Source organism: Hyaena hyaena, unplaced genomic scaffold (assembly GCF_003009895.1).
Source record: "Hyaena hyaena isolate Hyena2069 unplaced genomic scaffold, ASM300989v1 scaffold_1463, whole genome shotgun sequence".
Lineage (NCBI taxonomy): Eukaryota > Metazoa > Chordata > Mammalia > Carnivora > Hyaenidae > Hyaena > Hyaena hyaena.
In genome coordinates, this window is record NW_024082094.1 from 203,717 (window position 1) to 216,707 (window position 12,991).

At 35.7% G+C, this 12,991-nt stretch overlaps 1 protein-coding gene and 1 pseudogene across 1 annotated transcript in view; one reads left to right on the top strand and one right to left on the bottom strand.

Moving 5' to 3' along the window:
* CYLC1 (cylicin 1) overlaps positions 1-11,575 on the top strand; it is a 77,920-nt gene extending 66,345 nt beyond the window's left edge. The window contains exon 6 of the mRNA XM_039223820.1: positions 11,416-11,575. Within this exon, the coding sequence (XP_039079751.1) occupies positions 11,416-11,448 (33 nt within the window). The 3' untranslated portion in view covers positions 11,449-11,575. The remainder of the gene's footprint in view (positions 1-11,415) is intronic.
* Positions 827-3,260, bottom strand: LOC120225639 (annotated as a pseudogene).
* Positions 11,576-12,991: the final 1,416 nt, after the last annotated feature.

Consider the following 12,991-nt stretch of genomic DNA (forward strand, 5'->3'; position numbering starts at 1 on the left):
ACCCAGGCGCCCCAGTATAGACATTTTAATCATATTAATTCTTTGGGTGGTATAGATATTTTAATGACATTAATTCTTCCACCCATGAGCACAAAATATATTTTCATTTATTTGTGTTGTCTTTAATCACTTTTACCAATGTCATAGTCTTTAATCACTTTTATCAATGCCATAGTTTTCTGAATATAGGTGTTCCACCTTCTTGGTTACATCTATTCCTGAGTATTTTATTATTTTGATGTTATTGTAAAAGGGCTTGTTTTCTTAATTTTTCTTTCTGATAGTGTATAGAAATACAGTATATTTCTGTATATTAATTCTGTATCCTGTAATGTTACTGAATTCATTTAATAGTTTTAAAATAATTTGGTAGAATCTTTAGAGTTTTCTATATAAAATATCATGTAATCTACAAATAGTAACAATTTGAATTCTTCTTTTTCAATTTGGGTACCTTTTAGTTTGTTTTTTTTTTTTTCTTTCCTAATCACTGCAACTAGGACTGGAACACTATGCTGAATAAAAGTGCTCTGAGTGGGCATTCTTTTCTTGTTTCTGATCTTAGAGGAAAAGCTTTAAGCTTTTCACTGCTGAGTATCTTAGATGTGGGTTTATCATATATGGGCTTAAACCCATATATGTGTTTATACATATTATTGTCTTGAAATACATTCCCTCTGCAACCACTTTGTTGTGAGATTTTATTATAAATTGATGGCGAAATTTTGTCAAATGCTTTTTCTGCATCTACAGAAATAATCATACTTTTGTTTTCTTTTTTGACAAAATGTTTACTGTTGGGTGTCTTTTATTGTACCCTAGAATTCTAGGAATAGGGAAGTGGCAAAGTGATAATGGTGAGTTTGGGAATCTAGGCTGCCAAAAGTACTTGCTACTCTACCCCTGATCCTCCAGTGGTTTCCAGGCAGATCACCCCTCCACTGGAGCAACCCATTCAGGGGCCAAAGCGATATTATTGACAGTGAATTGCAGACACTCTTCCTTAGTCATGCTTTCCAGGTAGCCATAGATATATGGGCTCCCAGGGTCCCCCGTGGCAAAGGACTGCCTTATCATCATACCTACAATGAGCACTGAGTGTCTCTGCCCTCCTTCCTGGGGGTCCCAGTCTGCAGTGATGATCCCTGCCATCAGGTCTTCTAGATACCAATAACACATCTCCTCAAGGAGGCTGGTTGTGTGTACCGTAGGAGGCTCATTCAGCTTGGTGCTGTGGAAACCAAACTGATAACTGACAGCATCAGCTACTGACTGGATATAAGCTGCTGAGCCTGAGTGGCAGTAAAAAATACAATCATGAATAGGGTTCACCTTATCAGTCATTCAACTGGCGATCTAGGTCCCAGTAGTTGTTCTGGAGTGGGCTCCCAGAATCACGATCCTGTCAAATTGTTTAGCCATTATAGTGGTCACTGTGGAGATTTCCTGGGATTCCCAGTTGGGGGTAATGGCCTCTGGACCACAGATCGAGCATAGACCTCCAGGGGCTAATATGGTGGCTGCCAACTTCCTCTTCTGGTACTATCACTAATCATTTACTTTTTAATCCTTAATTTTTTAATGTGGTGTATCATATTCATTGATTTGTATATGTTAAACCTTCGGGACGCCTGGGTGGCTCAGTCAGTTGAGCGTCCGACTTCGGCTCATGGTTAGTGGGTTCGAGCCCCGCGTTGGGCTCTGTGCTGATAGCTAGCTCAGAGACTGGATCCTGTTTCAGATTCTGTGCCTCCCTCTCTCTCTGACACTCCCCTGCTCACCCTGTCTCTCTCTCTCTCTCTCAGAAATAAATAAAACATGTAAAAAACTGGAAAAAAAAAAACCAACAACCATCATTGCACCGCTGGAATGAATCTCCTTGACCATATATTATTCTTTAATTGTATTTTTTAATTAGATTTGTCAATATTTTGTTGAAGACTTTTATATCTATGTTCTTTAGAGATAATGGCCTGATTTTTTTTTGGTTTTGGTATCAGAGTAATACATGCCTCTTAAAATAATTTTGGTAGTGCTACTTTCTATTTCATTTTTGGGATAACATGGGAATAATAAGTATTGATTATTCTTTAAAGAAAATTGATAAAATTAATCATGACCTGGACTTCTGTTTGTTGGGATTTTTTTTCTTTTTGGTCATTGATTCAATTTTATTACTAGCTTTATTACTAGTATTCAATTTTATTACTAGTAATTGGTCTATTTGAATTTTCTATTTTTTCACGATTCAGTCTTTGAAGATTGTATGTTCTAGAAATTTATTTCTTCTGGGTTGTCTAACTTGTTGGCATGCAATGTATTTTCTCTTAATGGGTCTGGCTAAAAAATTGTCAATTTTGTTTATTTTTTTTAAATAGCTCCTAGATTCATTGATATTTTCAATGTATTTTAGTCTTTGTTTTACTTAGTTTTGCTCTGATCTTTATTATTTCATTTCTTCTATTAACTTTGGTCTTTTTTTCTTTTTTTTCCCTAGTTCTTTTAAATGTAAAGTTAGATTGTTTATTTGAAATTTTTCATTGTTGCTTAAGGTAGGCCTGTATTACTATGAACTTTTTTCTTTAAATTGCTGAATCCCGGGGCACCTGGGTGACTTAGTCCATTAGACATCCGACTTCAGGTCAGGTCATGATCTCATCGTTCATGGGTTTGAGCTCCACGTCGGGCTATGTGCTGACAGCTAGCTTGGAGCCTGGAACCTGCTTCGGATTCTGTCTTCCTCTCTCTCTGACCCTTCCCTGCTCACGCCGCCTCTCTCTCTCTCTCTCTCTCTCTCTCTCTCACTCTCTCTCTCTCAGAAATAAAGAAAACATTTTAAAAATTAAAAAAAAAACAAATTGCTGAATCCCAAAGATTTTGAGATGTATTTTTATTTGTTTCAAGCTATTTTTATAGTTTCTATTTAATATTTTCATTGATCTACTGGATGTTTAATTGCATGTTGTCTAGTCTCCATGTATTTGTGGGTTTTTCCTCCAGTTTTCTTCTTGTAATTAATTTCTACTTTTATACCATTTTTATTGGTGACGATATTTGATTTGATTCCAATTTTCATATATTTAGTGAGGTTTTTTTGTGGCCTAAAATGTGATCTATACTAGAAAATGTTTCATGTTCACTTGAAAAGAATGTGGATCCTACTGGTTTTTGAATATAGTGTTTTGTATGTATTTATTGCCTACATGTTCAAATGTGTTGTTTAAGGCCAATCTTTTCTTGTTGATTTTTGTCTGTATCATCTATCCATTGATCAAAGTGGGTTAAAATTCCTGTACTATTATAGTATTGCTATTTCTTTTTTTTCTCTCAATATTTTCTTAAATATTTAAGTGCTACTGTGTTGGTTGCATAAATGTTTACAAATGTTACATCTTCTTTTTAGATTGACCCTTTGTCATTATATAATGTCATTCTTTGTTTTTTGTTAGTTTTTCTTTTAAAATTTATTTTCTCTGGTATAAATATTATTACCCTAGTTTTCTTTGCATCTCTATTTGCATGACATATCTTTTTTACATTTCTTAATTTTAGTTTGTTATTTTATTTAGGTTTCAGGTGTATGCCTAATAGGCAATATATAGAATGATTTTGATCTTTTTATCCATTCGGCACCCTTTTATGTCTTTTGAATGGAGAATTTAGTCTATTTATATTTACAGTATTATTAATAGGTATTACTTATTGCCATTTTGTTCATTGTTTTCTGGCTGTTTTTGTGTTTCCTCTGTGTTCCTTTCTTCTTCTCTTTCTTCCCTTGTGGTTTGATTGTTTGTTTGTTTGTTTTTTGTTTTGTGATTAGATCCTTTTCACATTGTCTTTCTTGTATTTACTATAAGCTTTTTTCATTGTTGTTGCTGTTTGTGGTACTGTGAGGTTCATATAAATAAAATATGTTAGGTATATTATATTCCTTTTAAAAAATATTTATTTAGTTAAATTCAAGTTAGTTAACATACACTGTAATATTGGCTTCAGGAGTAGAATACAGTGATTCATCACTTACATACAACACTTAGCGTTCATCCCAACAATTGCCCTCCTTCGTGCCCATCACCCAGTTCGCCTATCACCCATCCACCTCCCCTCGAGCAAACTTCACTTTGTTGTCTGTGTTTATTACAGTTTCTTTTAATTTGATATTAATTTTGTACTCATTCCAAAGCTTTATGTTATTACTCATATGACCCAAAAATATTTGAAGACACATTTTACATCATTTTAGTTACTTATTGTATTTTTAATTTTACTACTTTTGTTTTTACCCATCAAACTTAACTTTATATGTGGTCGATCATTTATTTATTTATCCTTTCTGGTGAGGTTTTTACTTTTCTATGTTTTTTTTTTATTATTCATTAATGCTGTTAATTTTATCTCAGAGAAGTGTCTTTAACATCTCTTGTAAAGCTGATTTAGTGGTGATAAACTCCTTTAGTTCTTGCTTATCTGGGAAACAATTTTTAAATTTTGATTTTGAATAATAACCTTGCTCGGTAGAGGATTCTTGGTTTGTAGATTTCCTCTTTCAGCACTTCAAATATGGCACGCTACTCCTTTCTCGCCTATAATGTTTCTGCTGAAAAATCTACTGATAGCTTTATGAGATTTCCCCTGTATGTAGTTAGTTGCTTTACTCTTGGTGCTTTATTTTTTTTTTTAACTTTTACCATTTTAAAATATGTCCCAGTGTGTTTCTCTTTGGTTTCATCTTATTTTGAACTCTTGGGACTTCGTGAACCTGTATGTCTGTTTTCTTGGCCCAGATTAGAGACATTTTACCAATTATTTCTTGAGATACTTTATGTGGCCCTTTCTCTTTCCCTTCTCCTTTTCTGCTTAATGTTGTCCAGATATTGTCTTCTGCCCCCCCACTTTTGCTACTCGGGGTGTTTGCCATTGCTCTGTCTTCCAGCCCACAAATTCATACTTTTTTTTTTTATTAATTGTACTGTTGAACTTCTCTAGTGTATTCTTCAGTACAGTTATAATTTGTTTGATACTTTCTTATGTTTTCTATTACATTGTTAAAGTTCTCACTATGTTCATCCATTCTTCTCCCAAGATCAATGAGCATCTTTATGACCATTGTTTTGAATCCTTTATCAGTTAGATTCTTATTTCCATTTCATTAAGTTTTAATCTGGGGATTTGCCTTATTATTTGATTCAGAACATTTTCCTATTTCCTCATTTTGCCTATCTGCGTTTGTATTGTATTAAGCAAAATGGCTACCTCCCTCACTCTTGAAGGAGAAGTCTTGTGTAGGAGTTGTTCTGTGTGGTACAGAAATGCAACCTTCCTTGGCCACCAGAGCCAGGAACTCTATGGGTGTACCTGTTGTGGATTGCACATATTCATGGATTATTATAAGGCCAGAGCTGCTGTAGAGAGATGGTGAAGCTTGCTGCTGTAGAGAGATGGTGAAACGTGAGGTTTTTTCTTTTCTTTTCTTTTAATGTTTTATTTATTTTCGAGAGAGAGATAGAGACAGCATGAGCAGGGGAGGGTCAGAGAGAGAGGGAGTCACAGACTCTGAAGACAGGCTCCCGGCTCTGAGCTAGCTGTCAGCACAGAGCCTGACGCGGGGCCCAAACTCACGAACCGTGAGATCATGACCTGAGCCGAAATCGGATGCTTAACCGACTGAGTCACGCAGTCGCCTCTTCAGGTCTTTTCTTAACGTGTTTGTAGCTCAGTCCCTGCACAGGGATAATATATTTTTAGCCACTTGCTCATCTCATTGTGTCTTGATCTCTGTGTGGGGTAGGCAGGGCTTTGGGCACTCATTTGTTCAGTTTGTGTTTAGTATGCTGCACAGGGAATGTGAGTCTAAGGACATTTTCCCAAACTGATTGTGGCTCAGTCTCTGCATGGTTTGGGTAAGGCTAAAGGCATTCACTGACCCAGTTGTGGCTCTTCCACTGCATAGAGATAGCAGGATGAGAGGCCCTTTCTCAACTTAGTTTTGCCTTGGTTGCAGTATGGGTAGTGAAGGGCTTAGGGTGCTCACCCACCCTGGTTGTGCCTTGGTATCTGCATGGGTTGGGGTACATGAGCACTCATCTTTCCCTATTATGGCTTGGGTGCCCATATAGTGGCTGGACCATGGGGCACGTACACATTCTAGTTACAGTAAAGGATAGGCACCACAAGCCCACTGACGCTAGCTGGCTAGAAGAGAATCAGAAATGGGTCTCATTGTCATTATAAGCAGCAATTCAAGATGAGATTGCAAAAGTGACACTGCCCAGTGCTTCTGCCCCTGATAAAGTGCCTGCGGGTTTCTACCTCTCTGGAAGTTGCTTAAAATTAGTAAATGGGTCTTTGTCATTCATGGTCTAGGCATTTTTCAGTTTGTTGCTTTGGTGTTGGATATCAAGCCAAATGGGTTTGCACACAAGCAAAAATCTTGTGATTTACAACAATATGGATGGAGTTGGGGAATATTATGCTACGCAAGTCAGCCCGAGAAAAATAAATACCATATGATTTCATTCATATGCGGATTTTAAGAAACAAAACAAATGAGCAAAGTGAGGAAAAGAGAGAAGGTGCAAACCAAGAAACAGACTCTTAACTATAGAAAACAAAGTGATGGTTACCAGAAGGGAGATGGGTGGGAGGATGGTTAAATAGGTGATGGAGATTAAGGAATGCACTTCTGATGAGCACCAGGTGTTGCATGGAAGTGTTGAATCACTATATTTTATACCTGAAACTGATGTTACACTATATGTTAACTAAATGGAATTTAAAAACTAAAAACTAAAAAATAAAAACTAAAAAAATAAATGAATAGGGAATTATCTTCTCTTGATAATAGCTATCTATCAAAAACTGATAGAAAATGTCATACTTTCCCATTAAGCCAAGACACATTAAGATAAAATATTAAGATAAAGAATAAGGTTAGAGTATACCAAAGACATCTTTAATTCTTCTATTTCTTTCACAACCCTTGTTAGATCTGGTTTACTCAAAAAACGTCTAAAATACGACTACTTTTCATGAACTATACTGCTACCACCCTGGTCCCAGCCACTCTTAACTCTCTTCTGTAGAAAACATACATCACATCATCTTAAAACAAATCACATATGCCTAAAACTTTCAATGAGTGGGTACATATCACATTTTGGAAGTGATTGAAATGTTCTGAATCTTGATTATGGCAATAGTTTGATATGAATATATATAATATATATTCATTTAAAGGTCTGCAGCTTATTGAACATCAATTTAATTAATAAAGATTAAAATATGTGTAGGATTAACAGAGCTAAACCTATGAGAAACAAACTGACTTACAAAAACAAAACATTAATATTTTATCATGTCTCTCAGAATAAGTATCAAATTGCTCTCCATTGACGACAAGGTCTTAGATAATTTGACTTGGTGTTCTCTCTGATATCATCTTATTTTCCTCTTCATCAATCTGATCCCTTTAACCTCTTTAACCTCCTTGCTGTTTCTAGAACATCCCAGAAATATTATTTAGGACTTTTGTCCTAATATATCCCTCTACCTAGAATATTGTTTCCTCAGATTTCCACATAGCTAATTATCTCCTTCAAATATGTACTCAAATGTCAATTTCTCAAGGAAGCTAATATAACCAGACTATTTAAAATTGCAGTTATCTCCACCCCCTGTACCCCAATCCGTACCTCATCTATTTTTTCCATAGAATTTGCTACATTCAATTATATAGTTTAATTATATTTACTGTGTATATCCTCTAGTTTAATGAAATTGCTGTGAGGCCAAAACTCTTTGTTTTGTTTACTAATATATCCCAAATTCCCAAGAAAGTGGCTGGTACTTGATATTTATTGAATAAGTAAATTAGTGTGACATTTACTTTAAAATTAGCAAGAAACGAATAAAATATTGCTGGGCAATTTTAAAAACTCAGATGATACTAGATAGTATAATTTTTAGTGTGCCCAGTTCATGAATACATTCATTGATTCATTCATTGATTCATTCATTCAAAAAGGTGAAAAAATCTGTAAAGTAGCTATTAAGGCGATATTTGACTTGAATCATGAAAGATAAGAAATATTTTGAAAGGCAAATACAGTGGATAAGTTTCTATCCAGGAACCCTCAACTAGTTAATAGGAGAACCAGGCTATGAAATTATATAATAATGTAGAAAATAAGAGTATGATACTGAAAGGTAATATTAACTGAAGTAAAACAGGATTTCCAGGCAGAATCCAGACAAAGTGAGTGATGGGAGAGACACAGGGTTGGCAACTGACATAGTAATGATAATGAAAGCCTAAGAGACATAAAAGCAGCAGTAGGTGTTTGTGATGCCTCTACACAAGTTTTTTTTTTAATATTAAACAATAAATTAAATGGAAAGAAGGTGAACAAAAGCCCATGATTTTTTTAACAGTGTAGTTTCAAAAGATTTTTTCTTGTCTATTGTATAACTGTGTTATTATGCAGTTATTTTGTTGTGCTTGGTACATGCAACTAGTCTACCTATTTCCCCTCATTCACCATTAGTTTTGATTTCTTCTTATTGACATTTGACTGTCAAGAACAAAGTTTAATTCCAAGATCTCCCTTCCTTAGACATTGTTTCATTTTCTGGATATTCTTAGAAACTCAAAACTCTTTCTTGTACGAAAAAAAAAATCTGACACTTACTTATTATTCCCTGAATTGTCAAAATAATTTCATACTCTTAGCCTATGCTGCTATGACAAATACCATAGACTGAGAGACTTAAACAACACATACTCTCACAATTTGATAGTCTAGAAGCCCAAAATTAGGGTACAAGCAAGGTTGAGTTCTGGTAAAAGACCTCTTCATGGCTTATAGACACCATTTTCTTGACATATTTTTGCATGGCATAGAAAGAGCTCTGGTCTCTTCATTACCTTGTAAGGGGACCAATCCCATCATGAGGGCTCCACCCTTAGGACACCATTTAAACCTAATTACCCCTAAAATTCTGTAGTCCAAATATCATCATATTGGAAATTAGGGATTCAGAATGTGAATTTTAGGGGCACAAAAAAAAAAAAAACATTCAGTACACAGTAGTTATCCTTAAACTGTTTTAACTGAAACATTTAAAAATCTTAAAGTCAAAATATAAATGAATGAATTTCAAATATTTGGATTTGAAGTAATGTGAAATTCTTTAGAAAGTAGCATTTCTAGTACTTTTCTTAAACCACAATATATAGATGAAAGTTATCCCACCTATATTTAAGCCACGACAGAGTCGACATTTTATCCTAATTATTTGGGAAGTATCATGATGTAGAAAAAAACACTGACCTGTAAATCAAGAGTGTTAGTAATAAAACACATTTCTTAGTGTGAAATAAAGGTACCTATAATAATTGGCCAATAAATAGAAACACAATTTATATTGGAGAAAATAAATAAATATAAGAAATAAAATTATTTAAAAAAATATTGACCACGAGGGCGCCTGGTTTGTTCAGCTGGTTAAGCATCTGACTTCAGCTCAGGTCATGATCCCATGGTTTATGAGTTTGAGCCCCACATCAGGCTCTGTGCTGGCAGCACGGAGCCTGGAGCCTGCTTTGGATTCTGGGTCTCCCTCTCTCTCTGCACCTCCCCCTCTCACGCTGTCTCTCTGTCTCTCAAAAATAAATAATAAAACATTTAAAAAATTAAAAAAAATATATTGACCATGGTTAGTAATTAAAGCAATCCTATGAGATCGTTTATCATATAATAATGAAGTAAACAAAAATGATATATACCTAAATTATATAAATATAACAAATTTTATATGTATTATGTATTTAAGATATCTTACATAGAGCTGTTGAGGCTTTAAGGATGGTGGTACATTTATTCACTGCAGACTGCAAAAAGAGCAGTGTAAACTGGTTTAACCTTTTTCTGCACTTACATGGAACTATGAAGGAAGAGTCATAAATTAGTCAATACTATTTGACTCAGTAATCTCATTACTTGAAATGTATTTCAATAAAAATATCGGCAGATGGGGATGAATACTGGGTGTTACATGGAAACCAACTTGACAATAAACTGTTAAAAAAAATTAACAATAGAATTCCCCTATGACCCAGCAATAGCACTGCTGGGAATTTACCCAAGGGATACAGGAGTGCTGACGCATAGGGGCACATGTACCCCAATGTTCATAGCAGCACTCTCAACAATAGCCAAAACATCGAAAGAGCCTGAGTGTCCATCAAAGGACGAATGGATCAAAATGATGTGGTTTATCTATACAATGGAATACTACATGGCAATGAGAAAGAATGAAATCTGGCCATGTGTAGCAACATGGATGGACCTGGAGGGTGTTATGCTGAGCGACATAAGTCAGGCAGAGGAAGACAGATACCATATGTTTGCACGTATAGGAGGATTAGGAGGAAATTAGCGGAGGACCGTTTGGGAGAAGAAGGGGAAAAATAGTTGTGGAGATGGAACGAGGCAAACCATGAGAGACTCTTGAATGCCAAGAAAAAACTGAGGGCTGATGGAGGTGGGGGAGGAGGGGACGGGAGGTGATGGGCATGGAGGAGTGCACTTGTGGGGATGAGCACTGGGTGTTATATGGAAACCAACTTGACAATAAACTATTTAAAAGAAAAAGATTTAAAACTTAAAATATTAGCAGATGGAGAAACAAACTTTAGGAATAAAGACAATGATTGCAATACTGTCTGTAAGAGAAAAACTTTGGAATTAAATTAAAGATATAAAATTAGGAGAATTGTTTAATAAAATATATGTAGTATACATTCATTTAAATAATTATAAAACTTTGATAATTAAAGGGGAAAGTTCATACTACATTGTTAAGAGACAGAGGCAGGAAAAAATACTATGGGATCACAACTAAGCAAAAATCTGCATGTTTGTGAACAAAGATAGTAATATGCAAATATGAATTTATGTATATTAATGAGGTGGAATTTGGAGTGACTCTTGGTTATTTTAAAATATTTTTGTGTTTATATTATATTATCAATTTAAAAAGTTCAAATTAATTAAATCAGTTGTGAGATCTTAGATACATAATGTACATTGGTAGAACTCGGTTCCTACACAAACCCTAGCTATTGGATGAGTATTCAGTACTTCTCATCTTTTGGTGAACATTAGAACCACCCAGGGAAGCTGTTGAACATGCAAACTTCTGACTCCATCTCAGATTTTGACTTGATACGTCTGGGGTGGAGTCCAGGGACCTGTATTTTTGTAAGAAATAATAAAAATGATATCCAAGTTCCTTTCACTTCTGACATTATATATTTTGGTGTATTCTCTAAAAAACCAGGAACTCTCAATAATTAATAGATAAAAAATATTTTACTTTTTCTTTTCTTTCTTTTTATTTCACTTGATTCCACAGCCTGAAGCGAAGTGGATTCATAAGCTGCTTTAAAAAACAACTGAGCACTTGGTTTCACAGAATGGCCTTACCACAGCGAACACTGGCTAATCCGAAATGAGCATTTCTACTTCTGTGGAACTGTAATAAATAAAAACAAGTCTTCCATGAGTCCCAGGAATTGATTTTTTTGCATGTAGTTTATAGAGGTAATTTTAGTGGTACATGCTTCACTTATTAAATGCTTGAAGTACTCAAGCCAAAATGCTATAACATTTTACCCCATGTTCTGAAAATTTAATTTCGGAAACCATTTCTGAATTTAAGCTAAAACTTAACAATCTTCCTTTGGATACCTTTATCATGTTTTGTTTCATCTGTATTTTCTTAGCATTAAGAAAAAGTAAACAAATAATGGAAGGAAAGAACCATATCTTTTATACTCTCAAAAGAAATAGAGAGTTATATGTAGCCAGTAACCCCCACTTCCTACATACATACACAGACCTCTAAATGTAATAATTTACCTTTAGACACTTTGTTCTTTAGTTTATTACTTTATTTAATGATAAGCTGCAAGTCACCATGAAAGAATAACACACATTTGTCAATTATTTTACATATTTCCATCAAAATGCTTGTAATGTGTATTCCTGAAAGCTGTAAAAGGGTGTGGAAAGAAAACGGATTCTATTACATTACATTAGATAATTGCCTTAATCTGTGTTCAGGCTGCTGTAAGAAAAATACCATAAAGGGAAGGGAGGCAAGATGGCAGAGAGGTAGGGAGCTCCGTACATTGCACTCGCCCCCATATCTCACAAGAAGAAGGCCTGAAGCCATAGGAACCCTTACAGAATCCAGGAGTTTGGGAGGAAAAGGAGACAGAGTCTACTGAGAAAACCTTATAGCATGAGTGTGAACTGGGGAAGATAAAAACAGGCCAACCTAGAGACACGGAGGGAAGGGAGGGAGCCCCTTTTGCGGGGAGATGCAGTGAGTCTAGGGGAAAAGAAAGAGTGGCTGAAACTGCTCAAGACACTGTCCTTGTCTCGAGAGAGAAAATACTCGGCTCTGGACACAGAGGGATTCGGTTTCCTGCTGTCCAGCTGACCCTGAGTGGGACTCAATGGTCCCAGGCAACCCCGGGAGAAACAGCTGCTCACTTGCCAGCTCCATCTGGAGGGGAAGCAGCTCATCTAAAGCCGCGCTGCCACTCTTCTGGCTCAGCTCGATTTCCAGAGGCTTGAAATTGCTCAGGGGGACTTGGCCTATGGGTTTATATTTCAGGCGATATCAGTGGGGTGCACAGACTAAGATCAAGAAGAGAGACCTGGCTTGGGATATAGAGCACGGCCCACCTTGACTATGCCTGTGGCACAGAGAGATCGGAACCAAAAGAGTGAGTTGCAACACCTGGTTCTAGAAGGGACTGGGGAGCCACCATATTTCTCCCCATAACAACCTAGGCAGGACCTCAGAGAGCCTCGAACCGGACTGAACTCAATGGAGGTTAAAACTCGCCTACACAAAACCACGCCCATCCTCTCTAGAGAGCTTTATTTATTTATTTATTTATTTATTTATTTATTTTACT